The sequence below is a fragment of the Neolamprologus multifasciatus genome, chromosome 11 (genome assembly GCF_963576455.1).
Source record: "Neolamprologus multifasciatus chromosome 11, fNeoMul1.2, whole genome shotgun sequence".
In the NCBI taxonomy this organism is placed as follows: domain Eukaryota; kingdom Metazoa; phylum Chordata; class Actinopteri; order Cichliformes; family Cichlidae; genus Neolamprologus; species Neolamprologus multifasciatus.
Genome location: NC_140449.1, coordinates 35,966,167 through 35,992,386, shown reverse-complemented (window position 1 = coordinate 35,992,386; position 26,220 = coordinate 35,966,167). Strand labels below are relative to the sequence as shown.

The following is a 26,220-nucleotide window of genomic DNA, read 5'->3' as shown; positions in this document are numbered from 1 at the left end:
AATTTGGTGAAACAGCTGAGCTAAATTTAAATTTCAATGTTAATACCTTTTAGGCAGTATGTAAAATACTGCCTAAAAAGCATAAAAAGTCACAAGCATATGGCATAAAACTTAATTCTCACCAAAGTCTCTTTAAGAGCTGATCAAAAACTGTGTAAGACTATGGTCACTGAATATGGATCATGACAGAAAAAAAATTATATCCTGGATACAAGCGGGAAAGATTAGCTTCTGTAGCATGGTTGACTGGGCCTTAGAGATATGTGCAGAGTTTGACTCAAGTCAAATTCAAAGTCAGCTTTATTGTGAAAACCCATATGTACAGATGATACACAGGAATTTTAAATTGTAATGCTCCCACGGTCTACGGTGTACAGTGAACAACTTAAAGATAAAAACAAAACAAAAGTCCTATGTACAACATAATACAATAAACACTAGTGTCATACAATCAGAGTGCTTTCGGGAAAGAGTTTGTGTGCAAGTGGGGGTGGGGCAGTCAGTCAAAGGGCGATGTTTAGAGTTTTGTATGTCTGTCGGGTGGGGGGGATCAGAGGAAAGAGATGAATGCAGGTCTGGAGTTCGTCTGTGTGAGAGTGAAGAGGGACACAGCAGGGACAGCCTAAAGGTAGGGGAGGTGAGGTAAGACCTCTATGTCACCATAGGCCTTGATCGCAGCCATGGAGGTGTGTGCAAGCAGCAGCATGTAGAGCAGCTTTAAAGGTATGAAAAGTGATTAAAACATTTTTAGTTTCTTATACCTATATCTTAAGGTTTCTGCTGAAAAGTTTCAGCATTTTCTGTTTGAATGTAAGAAAGTTATTTAGTAATAAATGCTAATACTGGTTTGCTAGATGTGCCCTTGATAATTTGGGAAAAAAAGACTTGAGCTAATTAGCCTGAAAAAGCTAGCCACGTATAAATTACACATTCAGAGATGTCTTGGATTAAAAATCAAGGCATGTTTGAATGAACCAAACTTTCAATATTTTAGGGGATTTCATTTTTTTTTATGCTTTTATGATTCTAAAATAAAAAAGGATGTTTATTAGCATCCTTAAGTTTTTCATGTGCAAGCTAACAATGAGGATTATCTTGTTAATTAAGAGAGGCTAATGAAATGTAAAAAAATAAATAAGCTTCATAAAGAGGAATATTATGTTATTTGTTTAATTTATTTATTTATTATTCTGAAACAAAGAAACATAAATAAGCTGCAGGATTTTGAATGTCCCCATTTAGGTTAAAGTGGAGTGTATTTGTGTTAGAAACGTCCCCAAAAGTCATAAGAATATGGCATACTAGTGACTATAGTTGGATATTGTTTTGTATTTTTTTTAAAATGGTATCATGCCCCTATTTTCTGCATAAACCTACCCATGAAGTCGGAGAACAATTTATCAATTAATAATCCGAGTTCATTGTATTTACCAGTTCCCTAACGAAAGTTTCCCATTGAATGTCCCCATTTAGGTTAAAGCGGAGTGTATTTGTGTTAGAAACATCCCCAAAAGTCATAAGTATATGGCATACCTATGACTATAGTTGGATATGTTTTTGTATTGTTTTTTAAAAATAGTGTCATGTCCCTTTTTCAGTATAACTCCATACATGAAGTTCGAGAACAATTTATCAGTGATCACCACACTCAAGTAAGAGTTATGTTGTAAAATCCTTCATTATGTCTAAGATTTGGAAATATGAAACAAATACCAATCAGAATGAGGACTAAGATAAAGCAATCCATCCCCCAAATCATTACACATACTTTAACATAAGCAAATATTTAATAATCAGAGTTCATTGTATTTACCAGTTCCCTAAGGAAAGTTTCCCATTGAATGTCCCCATTTAGGTTAAAGCGGAGTGTATTTGTGTTAGAAACGTCCCCAAAAGTCATAAGTATATGGCATTCTAATGACTATAGTTGGATATGCTTTGTATTTTTTTAAAAAATGGTATCATGCCCCTATTTTCTGTATAAATCTACCCATGAAGTCGGAGAACAATTTATCAATGATTCCCACACTCAAGTAAGGGTTATGTTGTAAAATCCTTCATTATGTCTAAGATTTGAAAATATGGAACAAATACCAATCAGAATGAGGACTAAGATAAAGAAATCCATCCGAAAAGTAGTTACACATACCTTAACATATGCAGATGTTTAATAATCCGAGTTCATTGTATTTACCAGTTCCCTAACAAAAGTTTCCCATTGAATGTCCCATTTAGGTTAAAGCAGAGTGTATTTGTGTTAGAAACGTCCCCAAAAGTCATAAGAGTCAGGTGTACCAATAACTATAGTTGGACATGTTTTTGCAATTTTTAAATGGAGGTATATTTCTGTATTTAGTATTAATCTACCCTTGAGATCGGTGACAAAACCGCTAATGGTCACTGATCGTTAATGACGATCAGTTAATGATCACTGTACTCTGGTACTATATCAATTCAATTTCATTTATGTATATCCTTTTGATTGTCCTCATTCAGGTTAACGCGGTGCATTTGTTTTAGAAATGTCCCCGGAAGTCATAAGAGTCATCTTTTTTGGCAGTTTTCAATTGTCTCTTGTCTATTTGTTATTCATGTTAAATGTACCCGTAACATCAGTGAAAACTAAAATTAAGATATCCATTCTAAAATCGTACAGCTTGTCTTATCACTCACAGATCTTTAATACTGTACTTATTGGTGCCCTGAGGTAAAGGATAATTTGATTAGTTCTAATGTAGGTTAAAGCAGTGTTTATTAATAATTAAATTAAATCTTTTATCGTAGGTTTGCTTCAAAGTTTGGATAGTTTCTGCAAATCAAATGAACCCTTAGTAATTGTGTACAAATTATCTGTGTTAACAATTCATAGTTGAAATGAGAAATTTCTTTTTTTAGTTTAAATAGAATATAAAAACTAGGTTAACTGTCTAATGTTTGCCTATTTAACTTATGTTTATCTACTCAAGACTAACCAAGCTGAAGCAGCATCATGAGAAATGCCTAAAACGTAAATAAAAATTGATCTGCAAAATCCGGATTCCTCAAGCATGGTATGGAGGCAACAAAAACACAATAGAATAAGAAAACAGATCAAGATGAAGACAGGGGACCAGGGACTTCTTCCCAGTGAACATATTTGGAAGCAAAGTTCTTGCCTTACAATTTGCTGGTAACAAACACTCAATAGTACAGATGATTTTTTTTATTTTAAGTTTCTCTGCATTAATGATGTGCATATAAACTCCCAAAACAACACAGTAGTAATAAATGCAGTCAAAAATTTAAATTGTTCTGTGGCCGAGACGTTGGACATAGTTTTGATTTCTTCAAGATAAATGGAGACCTTAATTATTGTTTAGATTATTGTTAGATTGGGTAGTTAACCTTACATTGTACTTTGATGGAATTTCCTTTAAGGGAAGTAATATCCCCAAAACGGACATAAAATAACTTGTGTATGTGTGTGTTGCTGAAGACCCCAAATGGAAGTAAGGTCCCTAAAAGTGGCATAAAATAGTTTGTTTATCTGTGTATCGCTGAAGACCCCAAAGGGGACATTAAACATTCCCAATTCCCAATGGGAAGGTAAAAATACTGTCTGAACAAATGTTGCTTAAAATGAAAATCTCAAGTGATTTTTTTTATTTCTGTGGTCTTGGAGGAGTAAAACTGAGTTGCCAGCTTGCTTTTAAACCATACAGAAAGTGGTGTCCCCAAAGGGTGGGAGTTAAGATATGCGACCCCAAATGGGACTTACGCGTGTGTGAGTGTGTGTGTGTGTGTGTGTGTGCACTACCTGTGAGGTCAGCTCCTGAAAACGACCCCTTTCCTTTGTTCAGAGTGTTGATGACGCTCAGGTTTCTTGCCAAGATTCCCGTCTGCTCCTGGAACCAGTTTCTCGGCTGATCGGAAATCTCCAGCTGCCAGTCTGCTGAGCCCTGACTGGACATAGAGCAGTGGCACTCGCTGAGCCATCACAATAGCTTTCTGAATAACACGTTTAAGTATTGCTGCTCCGTAACTGCTGTTTACTAACATTTATGTGCTTTATATTTCAAGGAGAGAAATACTACAGAGAAACCCAACAATCAGACGACCTCATATGAGCAAGAAAAACTCCGACAGAACCAGGCTCAGGGAGGGGCGGAGCCATAAAAACACATTGGAGTCTATTAGATAGATATGATACAAACCACTGCAGCACAGTACCTGTAATACCTACAGCATGTTCTAATCGCTCTAATAGGATATTATGGTCAACAGTATCGAATGCTGCACTGAGGTCTAGCAGGACAAGCACAGAGATGAGTCCACTGTCAGAGGCCATAAGAAGATCATTTGTAACCTTCACTAAAGCTGTTTCTGTGCTGTGATGAGCTCTGAAACCTGACTGAAACTCTTCAAATAAACCATTCCTCTGCAGATGATCTGTTAGCTGTTTGACAACTACTCTTTCAAGGATGTTTGATATGAAAGGAAGGTTGGAGATTGGCCTATAATTAGCTAAGACTGCTGGAGTTAACGTTAAAGGGATGGTTGGCTCAACAGAGCTCTGACTGTCAGCCTGGCTGCAGAGCTGAAGCGAAACTTAGGGTTGTTCTTATTTTCTTCAGTTTATTTTTGAAGAAGTTCATGAAGCAATAAAGAGAAACTTATTCCAGTTAATTAGTGCCAAACAGTAAGAGATGACATGTCTCCAGCTTATGGGTTATCTGCTTTAAGGTGTGTTTGTGTGAGCATAACAGATGTGTGAGTCTGTGTGAGTCTGTGGAAAGTGTTACCTGTTAGTGTCCAGAGTGCCGTCTGACAGCTGGCTGCAGATCAGTTTAGATGGGAGTGGAGGATAAGCGTTGAGTCCCTCTGAAACAAACGCAAACAGCCCGTCAGTGTGTGTCTGGTTACAGACGATAGGGAGATCTGAGCGTGCTCTTACTGTTGAGGGCGGAGAGGAAGACTCTGATGAAGCGCTGGGCGTAGCCCTGCTCGTCGGCCTTCAGCCTGTCGAGTCTGATCAGGTGCTGCTGTATCGGCATGCTGGCCAGCTCCTCCACCTCCGTCCGGTCGTAACGATCACCCACCGCCACCACAAACAGCGCCACCCCCTCACACTTGGCCTTCTGGGAGATGTAGCGCAGCTTGGCCTGGTCTCTGTAGGCCGTCTTGGTGCCCACCACAGTCAGTACGGCCCTCTTGCTGCGCGGCTGGCCGGCCTTCAGCAGCACCTCCCTCAGGGTGTAGTCCAGCATCTGTCCCAGCGCCAAAGAGCCGCCCTGCTGCTGCATGTTCTGGATCATGTACGTCTTCATGTCTCCAGCGTTCTGGTAGGTCTGCAGGCTGAACTCCACCTTGGCGCTCTGTTGGACCAGAGCTACTCGGGCCTGGCGGCCGGCTCGGCGGGGCTGCGGACTCACGGCCAGCTGCTCCACCACAGAGCTCAGCAGCTGCCGGGCACCGGCGTATTCATCGGCCTGGATCTCCCTGGAGCTGTCCAGCACCATGACCAGGTCCACATCCGCCTGCTGAGGCAGCACTGGTTCCTGGATGAAGGCGCACTCCTCTGCACGCCTGCAGGGGTCTGCAGAGACAGCAGCAGCCACCGAAAACACCTTTATTCATCCTTTTGTCCACATACGCTGCTCGTGTATTTGTAGTCTGACAAAAAACACGTTGTGATTTTTCTCATGTATTACCAAAGCTGGAACAAAAAAGTCTGATATTGTGTAACTGTTTTTTATCCAGGGAAGGATTAGAGCCCTAAAAGCATAAAGTTATGTATCAACCAAAGCCTCTGTCAGTGTACAGAAGTTACAGAAGCTAAATATTTAACTGTTTTTCTACACAACGAACAAAGAAAGAAATGTGTGAAATTACAGAAAAAGTTCTGGAAGTTTAGTTTTTAACTGCAGTCGTATAAAAACATTTCATTGGTTTTTGCTTAATGACTCTGTGCAGTATGAACAGGGAGGTTTTAATTAGCAGGGAAAGTCGTAAAACTGCATCAGCTTGTTTGTGGTGAGCAGCAGATCCAACAAGTTAGAACCAAAAATGGCTTCAAGTGCACATTCAGGCCTGTGAGACTCGCTGGGGAGAACACACATCACGTTTAAGGCCTGGACAAGTTGAAACGTTTTGTTCTCCATCATGCAAAAATGGCTGAAAATAAAACCAGGCCAGCTGCTAACTTTAAAAACTCTGCACTCAGCTCTGCAGTCTCCAGTGTCATCCTGTGTTTCCCAGTCTCTGTGCACTCGGCCTGAAGCTACACTTGCTGCCCCTTCCTTCGGTCACATATCGGTATGCTCCCAGCGATATGCGATTGGCCGCATGCTGTTCCCCCCAAAATAAAGTCCCACCCCTACCTACTATCACAGTCACCTGCTGCAGAGCTGATAATGGCATCAATAACAGTAGCTGTACGTCCTGAGAGCAGTGAGATGTGGCGATTTACATTTTTAAGAGGACTGTCAAGTCAAGCTTCCTCATATTCTCTTTGATCCCACACAGCTCATCTAACTCGAACTAAAAAAGTGTGCAGTGTAGATGAGGTATGAGCATCAGTCGTTACCGTAACAGACGGCACAGCTCTTGACCCTCCTCAGGTCAGCAGCCAGCTCCTGTGCCCTCCTCAGCACCGTGAAGATGGAGTTTCCTGTGTCGTCAGCCTGAGAGGAGACAGCAGCTACCGTTACCGACTGCTTCACTCATTCATGACAAACAGAATTCCTCAACGGCTGAGGGAAGACGACGAGCAGCTTAAAGAAAATGATGTTTAATTGAACTTTCCCTCTTCAGTCCATCTGTCTTGTATGTGCTTTATAACTGACAGCCATGAGAGAAGGTTTCAGGCACCACAGCTGTTTCTTCCTGTTCTACACTAACTTCTGGATACACACTGTAAACGTAACTGGAGCCACACAGGGAGACTAAGTGCACAATGAGCTGGAACGACTTCATGTGTTTGCACATGCTGAGAAGGTCCCAGATGTATTGGCTCAAGTGAGAGCAAAGAGTTTAAAAAGGGGATGATGAAACTGTGGAAGCCTCCTGAAGTCATCACACTGTAAGGTCTAAAAAGGAAACGGGGACACCCTAACCGTAGCATTAAGAGCCAAATGTTTTTTAATCCAAGGCAAACACTCCGATAATCTCAGGGCGTCGTTGCTGTAACAGGGCTTACTGATTTATGAAGTTCCATCTTCATCCAAACCAGATATTACGATATCGACTCCACACTCCTGTATGTTCACATTGAGAGGCATGGTAGGTTTTGTGGACAGATAGGGCGGCACGCTCGCTGCATTATTGCATCACTTCCTGCTCCTGGTGCACCACATCAGTGGTGCTTGTTCAGTTGTCTGAAGAGCAGCAACATCAGCAGTAACTGTCTGAGAAGCTGGCTCTTTTCTGCTCACTTTGTCAGTTGTCCAATTGTTGCTTTGCCTCCTTTAGCACCTGGTCGCCTGGTTGTAGCTCTGGAGGCCTGGCTCCCCACAGAGCCAGCCAGGCCCACAGAGCCAGCCAGGCCCACAGAGCCAGCCAGGCCCACAGAGCAGCCAGGCCCACAGAGCAGCCAGGCCCTGTGGTGCTCTGCAAAGGGACTGTTGGCCTGGTTGACTGTGTCCGAAGTGGGAAATCAGGCCAGTTTGGTGACTATGAGGAGGAAGTGTAGCCTCAAACAGAAACCTTCAGTACATGAACCCAACACGTTGATTCTGTTCAGTCGGCTGAGACTGAAGAAGTCACTTGGATGAGTGACAAAACGTTTCCCCCACTGAAGACACGACGTTCAAATAAACGGATCTAACTTTGCCAAAACGATGTGGGCGTTATAGATAAGTGGGACAATTTCTGGACGAAACGTTGTCCTGTTAGGAGAGATGACATCCATCCCAGGCTGGACAGAGCAGCTGTCACGGCCTGGACGATCACCAGTTTCTCTCTCTCTCATTGCGGGTTCACGCCCTCAGCCACGCCCCTCGGAGGAAGAAACACCCGAGCCTCGTTAGTGCTGCCAGCATCTTTGCTGGATCGTTGTGTGTGACTCGCGTTGGTGAAGCCAGGCCTCAGCAAGTTTTCTCTCGTGTCTCTTTTGTATGAACGTACGTTTCCCAGTGTACAGACTCCCTGGACTGTTTCCCGTGTGGTGAGTGTCGGAGAGAGAGGAATGAGTATTTTGCCCCTGGATTTCCCTGGAGCCCTGACCCCTCACCTTTTAATATAAATAAATTCTCTTGTGTACATCTGACCTCAGAGTCCTGCGTGTGAGTCCTCCACCTCAATCGTAACAGCAGCTCCCATTTCATTTATTAACCTTTTCATCTACGCTAGTCCATGCTGGTATCAACATACTGATTCATCCTGACCCACTGAGTCACAGCCAGACTCCTCAACGCACAGGCCAAGGAGGAGGAGTGGCAGCGCTTCAGCTTATTAACCAATCAAAGACACAGTTTGAATTCATTAAAAAAACTGTTAATAACCAGTTCTCATTTGTTATAACCAGTGTTGGTCAAGTTACGAATTACTGATTACTTTACTCGTTACTTGAAAAAAGTAATCGGATTACAGTAACGCGTTACTGCCCATCTCTGGTTATAACAAACAAGACATAATATTTTGTTACAGATTATTACGTCAGTACCTCAGACTAAAGAAGAAACTGATAGTTAGGGGTGACCCTGAATCCTTGTCGGTTGTATAAAATAATGTTTTCAGATCAAAGATGTGTTTGAGTTTCCCCAGGGAGTCACGCACTTCAGATTCCAGGCTCTATTTTTTCTACAGAATCCAGAGTCAAGATAAAATGATTAACAAGAACACTTTTCTTAAAGGTAACGCAGTTTGCTACTTAATTGCTCCTAACTAGTAATTTGCTACACTACCTGTTACATAAAAAAAGCTGTCTCACAACCACAGTTTAGTAAGATGAACCTCAGGCTACACCAAAGCAAATCCCTAATGAGGACTCACATCTCTGAGATCTTTCTCTTAGCTGAACACAAAGCAAAGACTGACTCTACTTTAGAAATGTGAACAGGTAGACAGGAAGGCTGCAGCCCGACTGCTGTTTGTTACCTGTTGAAGGTAAAGTCTGTCTGGGCAGCATCAGCAACATCATGCAGTTGTTTCTGTCCTGGATGCAGTTTTCCTCTTTTCCATTTGTCTTTTGTACAATAAAAATAAATTTTCCTCCTCTGACACGTGAACTGGAACCAGCTGATCGTAGAGAGAGTGCAGCCACATGATTCCAAGGAATCGGAGCGCTGGGAACAGGTTTTCTACAAAAACTTTTTTGACCCATCCCCAGATGGTCTCAGTCTTTGGTTTTAAGTCAGACTAAATAAAAGATGATTTTGTGCATGATGGTGCCGTTTAAAGTGTTCAGGTTAATTCATCAACATCATTTTTTCCAACAACAGAAAAACTATGAAACATGTTTGAGAATTAATTTGTAATGTATGGTCTAATTTTAGCATGTTCGCCTGACCCTAGATGTTCACCACGGACCTGATGGAGGTTAAATCAAACTCACCTCCATCGCCTGATTAATCGCGGGAACGTTCCTCAGGGAGATGATTGCTGGGACGATGTTCAGAGCCCGGTACTCCATAATGGCAGCAATAATGTCAGCGTTGTCCTGAGACGCTCCATTGGTGAAAAAGACGGCCACCTTCCTCACCGTGAACCCAGCTCGCACTCGTTTGAAGATGTTCTGACCCACAAAGCGCATGGCGGCGCCCAGCTGGCGTTTGTTGGACGTCTTCACTAGGGCGATGTTCTTCACAGCTTTTATCAGCTTAGTCTTGTTATGGTGGTCCTGGAAGCGGATCAGGTAGTCGGTGTAGGCGCTGTATCCAACCACAGCCACGTGAGCACCTTGTGGACAGTTGCTCTCAGCGATGCTCAAGTCCTCCAGCAGGTGGAGGAGGGCGGAGCGCTGATTCTCGAAGGCCGTCGAAGTCACGTCGTCAGACATGTCCAAGCCGAACACCAGCTCGGTGGGGTAGGCCGGACACTGTGACCCACCTGGAGTAGGTAACGTAAGGAAGAGCTGAAGTGAAACGACCGAGGTGTTGGATACACGTTCAGGCCGATTAACAGATACTCAAAGACGACTAGTTACAAGTTACAAATTACTTCTGCTACTCAGTAAAATCCTACAAGCAGCAGGAGACAGCTTCAGATAAAAAGGTGCAAATATGTCCCGATGATCTCAGTCAGTCGGCATCTGTGGACAAAGTCTTTGTGCTGTACTCACCATGTTTGTTCTCACTAAGAGGAGACGTACGTACCGTGTGAACAAGCTGTGTGAAGCAGAAACACATTCATTTATCACAGCGCTCGTACTCTGCAGTTTGCTTTCACAAACGTTCGTTTTACTTTCCATCCTCTACATAAAAACTCATAAACAAACAGCTGATCATTGTTTTGCAAACGTGTTTAAGGCGACAACACTTACCACAGTTGTCTCTGATTTTGTTGATCAGTTCGCATTCCTAAGACGACAGAAAATGTTCAACAACATATTTATTTTAAGCAGGTGAAGCGATTTAAAGGTGGACTTACAAACAGGCTTCTGCTCCCAGGAGGACCTTTTGGGCCCTGGATGGAGGAAAAACAGAGATTATTGTAAGCTTATTTGGGAGGATAATCAAATGTGACTTTTATCTGTGGCTTCCACAGGGTGATGACCTGCTTCCTTTACACGGTGCCAGTTTTACTTTGATGTGATCCCTCCCTGACCACCGAACAGGATGCAGCGTTACTGCTGGAGTCTGCCAGTCATGGATGGATCTCGTGTGATGTCTGTTCTATGGACAGTGATCCCAGCAATTTGTGATGCTGTGTCATTACCAGCTTTTTGAACTGAAATTGTCCATCAGTAATCAGGACGTGCTCACAGCCGTCTGCCTCCAGCTCACGATACCATCCTGCTCTGTCACAGCAACCCTCTGCATGATCTCGTCAAATACATCCATGAAACCTCTATGAGGTCTTTCTCTTTTCATCCTGCCTGGCAGCTCCATCTTTTAATATGTCCTCTGTCTAATTTAATTTAAAAACTAAATGAGCTTTTTCTTATTGGAAGATTTGCTTAGAAGATAACAATTTATCATTCAAAGAATTATTAGACCTGCTAATGAGAGTGAAGGTCGGCAGGTGAAGATGCAGTTTAAACTTTACTTTGTGTCCTGGATATCCGTCACCTCCAGGCTCACCTGGTTCTCCTGGCATGCCTGAGTTCCCCTGTATGGGCCACACATAAATTACAGAAGAAGCAAAAATCCAACGTCTCAGTGACGTGACATCGAAGAAACCTTTCTTACCCCGTGACCCCGGTTCCCCTTGGATCCTGGATATCCTTTCGGTCCCTTCAAACCGTCTTCGCCCTGAAGACAAAATGCCGTCTCAATCACCACAGACTCCAACATACTTCTAGCTTACTTTGGCTGAACCACATGGTAGCATCAAAGTTTTAGTGTGTGGAAAATGTAAGCACTCACCGGTAAACCAGGGTAACCAGGAAAACCAGCATCTCCCTGTACAGAGAAAGGAAGAAGCAACGATTTCACGATTAAGACAACAAAGACTTTCTAAAATGTTCAGCCACATGTGTAAATCTGTTTTACCCACATCATTGTCCAGCTGAACAGCACCAAAGACATCCCCATGCCTATGCAGATGATACTAAGCTGGATTTTTCCACTAAGCCCCCAAATCTCAACAAGCCTCCCAGACCTCAATCACTTCACCACTGCCAGTGAAAAATGGACGAACGTTCCTTTTTCTGAATCCTGGTAAAACTGAGGTTCTTCAGGTTCTTATGGAAACTTGGGAGGGAACATAAACTTTGGATTCTGCCAGCACAGAGTTTGGGTGCGGGTCACCAGTGACACAAACCACCGTGTATCCTGAGAGAACCAGAGCATCTTCTCCTCCATGAAACGAATAGCTGAAACTAAAATCATGTGGCGTTCTTCTTACTGCTTTTCATTGTTGATGAAAACAGAATTCATTCAGTTTTTGTTGGTTGATGTTAAATTAAGGTTCAGCTCTACCTTGGAACCTTTCGGTCCTTCAGGTCCAAACCCATCACGACCATCCAGACCCTGAACACAAAGAAAGTCATGCATGAGATAAATGCATTGAATTACAGATATACACATGCTCAGCTCATGTTCGGGATCCTACCGGCATTCCTCTGGGTCCCGGTGGTCCCAGAGCACCCTTCACTCCTGGTTCTCCTGGTTGGCCCTTAAATAACAACCATGGACATTTCTCCATCAGAATTTACACCCCCATCCAACAAAACCATGCCAAAATATCTTTCCATTTATAAAAAAAGTACATTATTTACAGGCTGAATCCAGTTTTTTTCACATTTTAAATGTTTAAACTGCAGCTGTGGTTTATGGCCACGATCCATTTGACCCAGCGTTTTGAGTTTTTATACATTTTGATGTTTATGGTTTATGTTTAAGTTCATCAGGTTATTAAGTTCATTTCTATTATACTGAGGTTGCTGTTACACTTTATTGTTTATTACAGTCCCCTGGTGTCTTCACCCTGTGTGTTTAAGTCTCCCTCACCCTTCACGTGTTTCATGTCATTATGTTTCCTGTTTTATTTTGAAGAGGTCTGGTGTCCCATGTTCATTGTGTTTAGTTTCACTTCCCCTGTGCCGTCATTGTGTTCATTGTAATCAGCTGTTTCCCCATGTGTTTCCACTTCATCACCTCCTGTGTGTATTTAGTGTGTGTTTCCACTCATTCCTCGTCCAATCGTCTGCTTCGTTTCCATGCCTCTAGGTTGATGGATCCATGTCAGGTCTTCAGGTTTCTAGGTCCTTGTTCTAGTGTTTTTATATTTCGCTCACCCAGTTTAGGTTATTGTTAGTTTCTCCTTTGCCTTTTGTTTTTGTGCTGTTTACCAGCCTACAATAAACAGCTCGCTTTCAGCTAATATTAAGTCTGTTTCCACTATTATCTATTCACATCCACACAGTTTGCTTCAACCAGACTGTGACACAAAATCTCATTGGGGCCATTAAGGCTTGTAGTTGGATAAGGGTTGGGTTTTGACTTCTAGCCGCGTGCTACATGGGTATTCCTGAATGCAAAGAAAGGAAGTGATGTCACCCACCTCCTGCCCATTAGGGCCACGACTTCCAGGTAGCCCCGGTTCTCCAACAGATCCATGTTCACCCTGTGGGAGGAGCAGAGCTGCCACTGTTCACTCTATTCACATCATGCAAACACTGAACACTCTTTATGTTGCAGCCACTGGAAATACTTCTAAGCCTTTAAATGTCTAAGACCTTTAAAGCAATAATAATATTAAAAAACCATGTTGGTATTTTTCCTCATGCAAAACTCCCTTTAATCAGACACATGCTTCATTAGAAAAACACAATCAGTAAATCATAATTGAACTTGTTGGTCAGTGATGCATGAATACAGCCTAGTTGATGAACTCACCTGATTTCCTGGAAAACCAGGTGTTCCTTTGGGTCCAGGTTCCCCATTGTCCCCAGCAGGGCCCTGCAGGGTCAACACAGTTTGATAACTGGTGATTATTTACACCTCTGCTCTTCCAATTAATGATGACTGATGATGACTGATGGATAGTCTGCATAGCTGTAGACTAGTAGTCATCTGTAGTGTACGTTGATAATAATATATATGTCACTACACTTTATTTGTATTGCTTCTAAAACAAAGAAGTGTTGAAAAATAATAATAAAATTAGGAAATTAAAAAAAAAGAACAAGAAAAAACAAGGGCGCTAGGATGTCAATCCTGAAAACATTCCATCAAAAAATAATTACAGAGCTATGACAAACATAGCAAATCAGCGTGTTGTTGTCTGCATGCGCCTGCCAGAATCCTTTCTACGGTCAAACCTCATGACGTCATGCATGATGTCATATAATTATGTATCGACTGCCTAGTACAGATGCCGGGAGTCTACGTATATATAACAGGATACTGGAGTCAATTCTCTATCATCTCACACGTCTATTTAATCAGTTTCTGTTTGATGGTTATTCAGCTGTGTGACAACCCTGGAGGAAACCACCCGGGGGATTAATAAAGTTTTATTTCATCTAATCTAATAACTTTAATCTCAGCCAAACCGATTAACTCACGAACAAATAAAACACTGAAGAAAGCCAAACAAAAACATTTTAAAGTGATTCAATTCAATTCAATTCAATTCAATTTTATTTATATAGCGCCAAATCACAACAAATGTCGCCTCAAGGCGCTTCATAGATACAGAGAAAAGCCCAACAATCATATGACCCCCTATGAGCAAGCACTTTGGCGACAGTGGGAAGGAAAAACTCCCTTTTAACAGGAAGAAACCTCCGGCAGAACCAGGCTCAGGGAGGGGCGGCCATCTGCTGCGACCGGTTGGGGTGAGAGAAGGAAGACAGGATAAAAGACATGCTGTGGAAGAGAGACAGAGATTAATAACAGATACGATTCAATACAGAGAGGTCAGTTAATACATAGTGAGTGAGAAAGGTGACTGGAAAGGAAAAACTCAATGCATCATGGGAATCCCCCGGCAGCCTACATCTATTGCAGCATAACTAAGGGAGGATTCAGGGTCACCTGGTCCAGCCCTAACTATATGCTTTAGCAAAAAGGAAAGTTTTAAGCCTAATCTTAAAAGTAGAGATAGTGTCTGTCTCCCGAATCCAAACTGGAAGCTGGTTCCACAGAAGAGGGGCCTGAAAACTGAAGGCTCTCCCTCCCATTCTACTTTTAAATACTCTAGGAACAACAAGTAGGCCTGCAGAGCGAGAGCGAAGTGCTCTAATAGGGTGATATGGTACTACAAGGTCATTAAGATAAGATGGGGCCTGATTATTTAAGACCTTGTATGTGAGGAGCAGGATTTTGAATTCAATTCTGGATTTAACAGGAAGCCAATGAAGGGAAGCCAAAACAGGAGAAATATGCTCTCTCTTTCTAGTCCCTGTCAGTACTCTTGCTGCAGCATTTTGGATTAACTGAAGGCTTTTCAGTGAGTTTTTTGGACATCCTGATAATAATGAATTGCAGTAGTCCAGCCTGGAAGTAATAAATGCATGAACTAGTTTTTCAGCGTCACTCTGAGACAGGATATTTCTAATTTTAGAGATGTTGCGCAAATGGAAGAACGCAGTCTTACATATTTGTTTAATATGTGCGTTGAAGGACATATCCTGGTCAAACATGACTCCAAGGTTCCTCACAGTGTTACTGGAGGCCAAGGTAATGCCATCCAGAGTAAGAATCTGGTTAGATACCATATTTCTAAGCTTTTCAGCGCCGAGTACAATGACCTCAGTTTTATCCGAGTTAAGAAGCAGAAAGTTAGTGGCCATCCAAGTCTTTATGTCTTTAAGACATTCCTGCAGTTTAACTAATTGGTGTGTGTTATCTGGCTTCATGGACAGATAGAGCTGGGTGTCATCTGCATAGCAGTGAAAATGTATGCTATGTCTTCTAATGATGCTGCCTAGGGGAAGCATGTATAATGTAAACAGAATTGGTCCTAGCACTGAACCCTGTGGAACTCCATAATTAACCTCAGTGTGTGAAGAGGACTCTCCATTTACATGCACAAATTGGAGTCTATTAGATAGATATGATACAAACCACTGCAGTGCAATACCTGTAATACCTACAGCATGTTCTAATCGCTCTAATAGAATATTATGGTCAACAGTATCGAATGCTGCACTAAGGTCAAGAAGGACAAGCACAGAGATGAGTCCACTGTCAGAGGCCATAAGAAGATCATTTGTAACCTTCAATAAAGCTGTTTCTGTGCTGTGATGAACTCTGAAACCTGACTGAAACTCTTCAAATAAACCATTCCTCTGCAGATGATCTGTTAGCTGTTTGACAACTACTCTTTCAAGGATTTTTGATATGAAAGGAAGGTTGGAGATTGGCCTATAATTAGCTAAGACTGCTGGGTCTAGAGATGCTTTTTGAGTAAAGGTTTAACTGCAGCCACCTTGAAGGCCTGTGGTACATAGCCGATTATTAGAGATAGGTTGATCATATATAAGATCGAAGAATTAATCAATGGCAGGACTTCTTTGAGCAGTTTTGTAGGAATGGGGTCTAAAAGACACGTTGATGGTTTGGAGGAAGTAATTATTGAAGTTAACTCAGAAAGATTGATTGGAGAAAAAGAGTCTAACTTAACATCAATGAAACTAAGAGTAGCTGTAGATAATATTACATCTGTGGGATGATTATTGGTAATTTTTTCTCTAATGATAAAAATTTTATTTGTGAAGAAGTTCATGAAGTCATCACTAGTTAACGTTAAAGGGATGGTTGGCTCAAAAGAGGTCTGACTTTTTGTCAGCCTGGCTACAGTGCTGAAGAGAAACCTGGGGTTGTTCTTATTTTCTTCAATCAGTGATGAGTAGTAAGCTGTTCTGGCTTTGCGGAGGGCTTTCTTATAAAGCAACAAACTATTTCTCCAGGCTAAATGATGATCCTCTAAATTTGTGACACGCCATTTCCTCTCCAGATTACGAGTCATCTGCTTTAGGGTACGTGTTTGAGAATTATACCACGGGGTCAGGTACTTCTGATTAGAGACCTTAGTTTTCACTGGAGCTACAGTATCCAGAGTCGTACGTAGTGAGGAGGTGAAATTATTAACAAGATAATCGACCTCTGTTGGGGTAGCGTTCAGATAGCTGCTCTGCTCTGTGTTGGTACAGGGCATTGACGATGATAACAGTGGCTGGATTATATTCTTAAACTTAGTTACAGCGCTTTCAGAAAGACATCTACTTTGATAAAGTCTACTCTCCACTGCTGTGTAATCAATTATTGTAAATGTAAATGTTATCAAGAAATGATCAGACAGGAGAGGGTTTTCAGGAAACACTGTTAAATGTTCAGTTTCTATGCCATATGTTAAAACAAGATCTAGAGTGTGATTAAAGTGGTGGGTGGGTTCTTTTACATTTTGAGAGAAACCAATTGAGTCTAACAACAGATTAAATGCCATGTTGAGGCTGTCATTTTTAGCATCAACATGGATGTTAAAATCACCCACAATAATTATTTTATCTGAGCTCAGAACTAAATTAGATATAAAGTCTGAGAAATCAGACAGAAACTCTGTGTAAGGCCCAGGTGGACGATAGATGATAACAAGTAAGACTGGTTTCTGAGTTTCACAGCTGGGGTGGACAATGTTAAGCATCAGGCTTTCAAATGAATTAACAGTCTGTCTTGGTCTTTCATTGATTAATAGACTGGTGTGAAAAATTGCTGCCACACCGCCCCCTCGACCTGTGCTTCGAGATTTCTGGTAGTTAGAATGACTCGGGGGTGTTGATTCATTTAAACTAACATAATCATCCTGCTGCAACCAGGTTTCTGTAAGGCAGAGTAAATCAATTTGTTGATCAATTATTAAGTCATGTACTAACAGAGACTTGGAGGAGAGAGACCTAATATTTAATAATCCACATTTCACTGTTTTACTCTTTGGTTCAGATGTGGATACTGTATTGTTCTTTCTTTGTAAATGTTTAAGTTGTTTGTTGCTGGTTTTTAGTTTGTTTTTTGTCTTTTTGGAAGCAGACACAGTTGCTTCCAAAGTGATCTAAGTGACTTATATATCATGTTTAACCTGAGTAGCCAAAGACCACGGGTGGCTGAAAACGATGTGCCAGGAGTTTGCTGTAATCGCCCCGACTAGCTATCGTGGGTAACAGACGTCTTTAGAGCAACACGCAGCAACACTACACTTGAGCGGGAGGAGGGAGGTATGGGGTCTTAACACACCCCTGTTCTCTGCTAGCCATCGGGGCGGGGGGGCTGGGAAGAGATGCTGGCTGTCCGATTGGCCTCCCTGCTGCTGCGGAGCCTGGGGCGGTCTGCTTGCCTCCACCCCGGAGGGAAGGGTAACATCTCTTGGGTCTGGGTGCCGTTTCCATCTCTGGGGGTGAGGATACCTGGACCCGGGATATAGAGTATGTTTGGGGAGTGTGATTGTGTGTACATGTCCATTTACGTTTATTCCTGCGTTGGGTGAGTGCTGAGTATTTGTATATGTGTGCATGAGGGTGGGAATGCATGTCTGTGTCTGTGTGTGCCTGTTTGTCTGTGTCTATATGTCAGGTCGGGTCTTAGACTTCACCTCTCTGGGAACTCCAAGGCCCTCCAAAGTGTGGAGGCCTATCTCCCCTCACCACACTCCCTGCCGGTGACTGATGCCCTCAGGGGTCGGTGCGTTGGTGGTTCTTGGTGTCCGGGGCTGGGCGCTCAGGTATGTACCAGCTCACTCCCGGTGACTACTTGGCGGGGCCTGGCGCCTGCTGCTCGGTCAGGCCTCTTCCGGGGCGCGGGGGGCCCTCGGGCCTCCGGCCTCTGTGCCTGCGGCTCCGTTCACTCTGGCACAGCTGGCTGCCGGCAGAGCCGGCGGGCACGCCGGTGCAGCCCCCTCTAGCTTCTGCCCGGTGGCTACTGGGTGACCCCTCATCTGGGGATCCTCAGCCCTTCCCATGAAGGTGGCACGGATGCCCCTCCGGTGGTCCTCCTTGGGCTCTTGCACTCTGGGGCCTCTGGATGTCTGGGGCCTGGATCTCCTCCATGCCTGCTTCATGCCCTGGGGGACGGGGCTATGGCTCTCTACATCCTCTAGCAGACCATTACATGGGGAAACCATTTGAATACAAGCGCGCCGATCCACACAGGTGTGCACATGGGTGTTCACTATTCGTAGACTTAAATCACACCTTTCTTGGCTGCTACTTCAAAGCACATTGTGCGCTGTCTGTCCTGCGTGCTGCACAACAACATTCAATATTTAGTATTTACTGCTGTTTTCACTTAGCTAGATTAATGCGATGGTGTTGTGTATAGTATGTTGCATTGTTTTGTTTTGTTTTTTTGCTTGTTTTCTATTCTTTTTCTCTCAACAGGTGATCCCGGAGATATTTTTTCTTCCCCCCTTTCTCACTGTCCCTCTCCCCTTCTGTTTTTCTTTTCCTTCCTCTTTCTTTCTCCCTTTCCTATCCCTCACTCATGTCTGTCCCGTCTGTAACAACTGAAAATAAAATAAATAATAAAAACAAAGGTCGATCAAATGGACCAATACGGCAATGCCATGATGATCCATTTGGCAAAATAAATCCATTGGGTATCCTTGTTGGTCTTCAGACAACAATTCTGACGGCTAAAGAACCAAATGGGACAGGCGAAAAAAAAAAAAAAAAAAAAAACAGACGTCTCCGAAAACGTCGGAGCACCTTTGCAAATATGTGGTGTCTTGATAAACTGAGCAGATATTTGAGGTTTACACAGCTACTTTCTCACCTGAAAATATGTTAAAAGTTTATTTTGTGACCCAAAAAGATTAATAAGAGTAATTTTAAAACTAAGTAGCTGCCGCCATTGTTGGAAACTGGAATCGGCTGGGCTATGAATTCTGGGATAGGTTGGGCCACGAAGGATACCGACCCATTCTTCAAATCTGGGGAAATGATTGACGCATTTGTCGGCCGCAATTGGGACAGCCTTCGTCGCCTGACTGTGACGTAATCGGCCTCCGAAGGATGCGGCCTCCGAAGGATGCGGCCACCGAAGGATGCGGCCACCGAAGGATGCGGCCTCCGAAGGATGCAGCCTAGGTTTTGGGACACAGCTTATGGAAAGACTGGATGTTTTTCAGTCACCAGGGCCTGAGGCTAAGTAATTCACCTGGAATAATTTTGTGTGTCCCTGACCAAATGGCATGGAACACCTGCCTTAAGAATTTGGTTGGTGTCATTTGAGCACTGTGTGTCAGGCAGAGGGAGGAGCCAACGCAGGACTCAAAATTCAAAAGAATTAACTAAGGCAGGCAAAACACCAAATACAAAAAAAACGTAACTCAGACGTGAAACTAGACAACTGAGAAAGTGAGGAACAAGCAACTAAGAGCAAGGAAAAGTGGGGACACTCGCAGCAATATGGGACGATGTAACAATGGGCAAAGGAAAACGGTGGAAGCACACGAGGAATGGGGGAGAGATCAAACATAATGAGGTGGGAGGAAGGAAAACAGATGAATAAAACCCAGAGACAGAACTTATAGGAGAGACGTGACAGACTAACCAGGGAGGGAACAAACTAAACCAACAAGAAGTACAAATGATTACACTTGGAAGAATGAGGAAACTAAACAATAGCAAACGAGGACATAAGAAACATAGAAACACTGTGTTAGCGTGACAGCAGGACAGCGTCATTCACACATCGTCACAGCCGCTCTCGTCTTCAAGAGCGCAGCATTTCATATGTTGCTTTGAGAAAACAGTCATGGTGTGGATAAGTGCAGTCATGTTTTGGGGAAGTACGATCTGACGTTGGCCACATTTCAGATCAACAGTGAGCTTATTTGTGTCTGTGTGATACCTCCTAATGCGTTAGCTCACCACATGAACGTACGGCAGCCTGAATGTGCAGACGGTGAATATCACAGACTGTGTGTCGACGTGAACACTGCCCATGAGACTGTTATACAACATGTGTTCACAAATATACTCCACTAAATGAGAAACAGCTTTTATTAAGTTACTAACTAATACCAAGCAGAGCTGCAACTGCATCCTATTTGGCTTTGTGGTTTGACAGAGAAAAAGAAATTTATAAATAGTTCCACCGAATTTCTCTGGAAGTCTGTCCATGGGCCAAATCCAGCACGAATCTGCCAAATCCAGCTGAGCGAAAGCCAATGTGTAACCAGAGTGATGCAAAAACACAGACTAAACTGGCACCTCTCGAGTCCTGTGGGGATTTCTGCCTATTCAACTAAAACAAAACTTCTAAGGAATAATGTGTACAGTTACTGTCAATGATCCTTCAGGAATTTAATGCTAAATTCAGCCAGATGCAGCCTGCGGGAGAACATTTACAGTTTACTGCCTCAGCTGTAAACGCTGTTAGCCTGGCTCTGACTCACGGCTCTTGAACAGTTGAGACTTCAATATTTGAAACAGCTTATTAGTTCCAACATATCGAGGGGTCTTACAACGCAGTGGAGATCTCTTTACGGGCCCAGTGACGTGAACATGATGCATAGTGGTTACATACAGTTGTGGTCAGATGTTCATCACAGGCATGAATTTCAGGTCATTTTGGATTTTTAATGATTTCTTTAAACCTTTTCCAGTGTGCAACGATCGTAGAGAGTGTGCATTAGAGCAGGGCGATATGACCAAAAATATTTATCACGATATACATTTGAAAACGATATAACTGACAATATAATTGACACGAGACAAATTACTTTACAACTCCTCAACTTTATTAGTGCAAAAAAACCCATCAATGTATTTTCACTTAAACAAGCAGCTGTTTTTTTATCTTTTTTGAGCGCCGTACACATAAAATCGTCTCGAGGTCAGTAAACACAACCAGAGTTCATACATAAGGCACACGGGATTATAAGGGGCTCTGTCGACTTTCAGAAAAATCAAAGGATGATTTTAAGTGTGCCGTATTTTCCAAACAACACGGTAATAACGACGGCCCGCTAGCATGCTCTACCAAAAATAGTGCTTTGTTGTGTATCTGACGGACGAAAGCTAAACCAGTTCCACCACTGAAGCTGCAGCATTTTTACAAACCAGTTCTGGTTCATCGTTTCATTCAACGATTCGCTTTCGCTCTTCTCATTCTGCGTCGCCGCCATGTGCGTATGAAAACAAAGGCACTGCACATGCGCGTTTTCCCCAAATTCTATCGCCATATTTCATTTTCTTATCATTGCCCAACATTATACCGGTGTTACTGTGAATGGTATGATATGGCCCAGCACTAGCGTCCATCAAATGGATTTTCTCTAATCCACACAGGCTCAAATATAAACAAACATACTAATATTTGGTTAAATGTCTCAATCAAAGTTCTTCACAGACGCTCTTGGTAGCTGTCGACAAGCTTCTGGCATAATTCTGGCTGCATGTTTGATCACTCTTTTTATCAGAACTGAGGACTTGACCAGAGGGCGTTCCCACTCTGAATGACCGTCAGCGTCTCCACAACATTCATAGCAAGAGCAGCGATGTGAGAGGAAGGCTGAGTGCGGGGAGGACGGCTTAAACTACAGGCAGTCACGTCTTTTCTGAGTTAAATAGGTTCGGTTTCACAATTAAGGTCAACCTGCCGTGCGTCCAATCACAAAGCAGACCGTCAGGACAGAACTGAACTCTCACCTGTTGCCCAGCAGCACCTGGGATGCCGGGAGGGCCTCGATTTCCTTTCTCACCAGGTGACCCCTGCAAACAGAGTGAGACGTCGGTGTACAGTCACAGATATACGGTATAATCCTGATGTTGCTTCATATCGTCTTCTACCTTGTCACCACTGCGACCTCTTTTTCCATTACGACCCTGCACAAGAACAAAATGTCACCATCATCATGCTGAAGTCTTTCTGCAGCACAGAGCAGCACCTTCCTACCCGAGTCTCTGTATGAGGATCACTGCTCTTCATGAAAACAGCTTCTCTTAGAGAGAAACAGAAGAACATTTTTTCTGAGAAATCTCACCGGGTTTCCATTCAGTCCACCGTCACCCCCGTACCCGTCTGGACCAGGATCACCCTGTGGATTAAAAAACATTCTGATAACTGCATCCAGCCATCTGTCCTTCTGCCCGTCCATCCACAGAATTATATATTTTGGTCAAAATATATAATTATATATTGTGACCATTTGGCCTGGCTTTCCTCAGACTGTACACCAGAGAAGGTCATGGCTACCATGGCTACCATGGCTACCATGGCTACCATGGCGTCAGTCACTGGTTGGTCATTTCAACATTTTGGTCGTTGCCATCCTGAGTGAGCTACTCAGGACCAGCTCATATAGTCTTCACTCATTTGTGATGTACATCAGGTGGGCTTATTGATTTAAAAGTAAAATTAATCACATTTTATTCAGAAACACACCAAAGAGTGTTCAGCATTGGGCTGAGTAGTGCGCTCCTTTTCTCATAGACTTCGGTCAGACCAGAGGAGTCGCTCTCTGCCGACCAGGTTTAGATACTTCTGTATTGGCTTCACGTTCATGTTCAATCACTGGCCACATATCTGATCAGCCAATCACGTGGCACCAAATGAATGCATATAGGTGTATATGTGGCATGGTTGTTGGTACAGGACGGGTTGGTCTGACTATTCTGCTGATCTGTCGGGACTTTGCACACAATCATTTACAGAGGAAGCTCTGAAAGCACAACATGCAGTGTTAACAGCAGATCTCTGAGAGAAACGACCTCACTGATGTCAGAGGTCAGAGGAGAACGTCTCTAAATCCACAACACATTAAACAGATGGGTCCTGCGGCAGAAGACCACGCACTCCTGTCAGCTACGAACAGAACTGAGACTGTCTGATCCAATGGCATCCTCTCTTCTGAAAAGAAAGTGACAGGGTGTCACATGCTCTCCCCGTGTCCTCCAGCTCGTTAGATTAGGTTAACTTGTGATTCTGAAGGTGTGAGTATGAGTGTGTGTCTCTCTGGGACAGACTGGAAACCTATTCTCAGTGAACAACAGGTTCTGCATCCCCTGAAACCCAACAAATACTTTAGTATCAGAAACACACAGTTCCTCTGATGCCCAGAAGAGGCAGCAGTGAGTCAGTCTCCATAGACACTGGTGTTGGCTGTAGATCAGGAGGTAGATCAGGTCATCTACTAACTGGAGGTTTGGGCAACATACTAACCCGAGCTGCTCCCTGATGCATCGTCACAGGGTGAATGTTAGAGAGAGATTTTAGAAGCAGTCCATATTAAAAACGTTTACAGCCTGATAAGAAAATCCGCTTTAGTCTCTGTAGATAATTTACGATAACCTAGTGGCATCATGGCGGCTAACGTTCAGCTTTTACATAAAGATGTGGACGTGTCTTACTGGTCTCCCTGGGCTGCCGGGGTCTCCTTTGGGTCCTGGTCTGTTGTTGTCGACACCCGGGGTGCCCTGTCAGACAAAAACAGTGTTCGGTTCTTGAAGTGGAGCTTCCAGCTGTTTCCCAGCTGCAATCAGCTGTCGGGTTTTCCGACAGAAGAAAGAGCCGATTTACAGTTTTAATTAGGGCTGTGCAATATGACCAAAATCTCATATCCCGATATAAGACATCTATCGTCCGATAATGATATAAATCACAAAAATGTAACATTTTCTGTAAATTCTGTGAATCTCGGGCAGCTCGACTTACGTGAAGCGTTTTCAGCTGGAGTCAAGTGTTTTAACCGATGCATGAAACGATACATTTTTAGACATAAGTTGTAACAGCCACCGTTTTCTTTGTATTTATTACACGGTGTGCTGCGGGGAAAAGCCTGTTCTAACATTTGACTTTAAGGTCTATTTTTTAGCACCTGGCGGCTTTTTTACTTCTCATCCGTAAATAATCTGCTCTTTCACATGATTCAGTTTATTTTGAAAAGTCTCAACAGGATCTTGAGCTTTATTGTGAAAGGTTTATGTGGAACATGCTGTTACCGTAGTTGTTGCTAACGACAACGCATAAAAACAGGCGCTTGTCCGTCCGTAGTGTGGTTATATTAAATATAAGAGAAAGAGAGAACTTTAAGAAATGAATAATAACTACAGTGACATCAAAACCATGAAAACATATCGCCGTAAACAGTTTATTTTGCGACACCACGAAACAAACGACAGCATAAAATGAAACGACGTTTTTATATCGTCATCAGATATATATTGTTATATCGAACAGCCCTAGTTTTAACTGACATTAGTGACATTTAAATGTTTAAACACACAAAAACATCCTCAGAAAACATCGACATGCAGAGTTCTGTGATGGTTTTTATGGCAGCACGACGTTTGTGGATTATTGTTGTAAATAAAGTGTTTCATGAGTGAATGTAGTGCGTGATCATATCAGACTGGAAACGCTCTCGATCCCAGCTTATTTGTATTTGTTAGAAAGATCAGACGGGCACAGACAAACTACATGATCAAATATCTTCACCATAATCTTTGTATCATAAAAATATGTGCAGAAACTAAAGAGTCATTATTTCAGGACATTTTTCATATTCAGGCTGTTGAAACAGGTTTTCTTTGTAAAAACAAAAAAACTGAAATATGAAAGGTTTATTTTGCTTTAGCAGTCTGATTGACCTGAACTTGACCTGCCTCCTCCTCTTCCTCGTCCCCCTCCTCCTCCCACATTTTAAATAATTAGGAAAAAAAGTCCATGTGACTGCCGACCTTTCTGAAACGAAAGCACCGAAACTCACCGGGTCTCCTCTCAGTCCCTTCTGTCCTTTCAGCCCCTTCTCGCCTCCTGTCCCCGGGATGCCCTAAAGATGATATTTCAGCCTGTCAATCAACCTACCCAGAGGTCAGAGGTCAACAGCTCACAGCTTCATTTTTACGAGCTGAAGTCAAAACACATTTAAAAAAACGAAAACAGAAACAATAACAGTAAAATGGATCAATCTTTTCATTAGGTAACAACGATCAGAGCTGATGCAGCACGAAGAAACTGAGTGGTTTTTGTTTACTGGGTTTCCCGGCGGTCCTCGGTCTGCTTTCAGTCCACCGAGTCCTGTCTCTCCCTGCAAACAAAACCAGAAGAACGCGTCATCTCTTCTCTTCCACAGTCACGTGACATAAACCATCATACTCTCCTACCATCATTTGTAAATCACCAGGATAATACAGAATGTGTAAATGTTAACTATATCGAACAGCAGGAGGCAGGTGATGACCAATTCACTGATCATCAGCAGGTGTCAACATGTCTGTCAAAGCTGTGTTCAGGTGTGTGTTAACACATCACTAAGGAACAAAGGCCTCAGTCAGCAGTGGGACATTGTCCTCAGTCCAGATGTTTGTCAGGCTACATTCTGTTTCACAAAGAGGAGAAAATCATTACAATATTAGCCTCAGCTAACGTTAGCCACTCCAGTGTGTCCACTGGCCTGCAGGTGCCCGACACAGAATGACGGAGTGCACGCTGTGCCAGGAGTTATACATCAGGGAAACCAAACCCCCCCTCTGGCTACAACACAGAAGAGCCACCTCATCAGCCCCCCCCTCCCCCGCAGCTCCCGGGAAACTGAAGACAGCTTCAATCGTTTGTTTGTTGAAAAATAGTAATTTTCTTGTTGTAACAATAGAAGTCATTATTAGTTAGATTACTAGTTAGTGAAAAAGTGACG

The 26,220-nt window shown here is 42.9% G+C and overlaps 1 protein-coding gene across 2 annotated transcripts in view; it reads right to left on the bottom strand.

The window, feature by feature from the left end:
- LOC146509222 (collagen alpha-6(VI) chain-like) overlaps positions 1 to 26,220 on the bottom strand; it is a 103,022-nt gene that overhangs the window by 4,450 nt on the left and 72,352 nt on the right. For both annotated transcript variants that reach the window (XM_085175953.1, XM_085175954.1), the window contains 21 exons: positions 25,561 to 25,614; positions 25,294 to 25,356; positions 23,936 to 24,001; positions 22,570 to 22,623; positions 22,376 to 22,411; positions 22,235 to 22,297; positions 13,479 to 13,541; positions 13,144 to 13,206; positions 12,193 to 12,255; positions 12,060 to 12,110; positions 11,505 to 11,540; positions 11,328 to 11,390; positions 11,185 to 11,247; positions 10,567 to 10,602; positions 10,460 to 10,496; positions 10,293 to 10,304; positions 9,533 to 10,026; positions 6,566 to 6,662; positions 4,934 to 5,575; positions 4,782 to 4,860; positions 3,797 to 3,942 (listed from right to left, as the gene is read on the bottom strand). In XM_085175953.1, the coding sequence (XP_085032079.1) occupies positions 3,797 to 3,942; positions 4,782 to 4,860; positions 4,934 to 5,575; positions 6,566 to 6,662; positions 9,533 to 10,026; positions 10,293 to 10,304; positions 10,460 to 10,496; positions 10,567 to 10,602; positions 11,185 to 11,247; positions 11,328 to 11,390; positions 11,505 to 11,540; positions 12,060 to 12,110; positions 12,193 to 12,255; positions 13,144 to 13,206; positions 13,479 to 13,541; positions 22,235 to 22,297; positions 22,376 to 22,411; positions 22,570 to 22,623; positions 23,936 to 24,001; positions 25,294 to 25,356; positions 25,561 to 25,614 (2,281 nt within the window). The remainder of the gene's footprint in view (positions 1 to 3,796; positions 3,943 to 4,781; positions 4,861 to 4,933; positions 5,576 to 6,565; positions 6,663 to 9,532; positions 10,027 to 10,292; positions 10,305 to 10,459; positions 10,497 to 10,566; positions 10,603 to 11,184; positions 11,248 to 11,327; positions 11,391 to 11,504; positions 11,541 to 12,059; positions 12,111 to 12,192; positions 12,256 to 13,143; positions 13,207 to 13,478; positions 13,542 to 22,234; positions 22,298 to 22,375; positions 22,412 to 22,569; positions 22,624 to 23,935; positions 24,002 to 25,293; positions 25,357 to 25,560; positions 25,615 to 26,220) is intronic.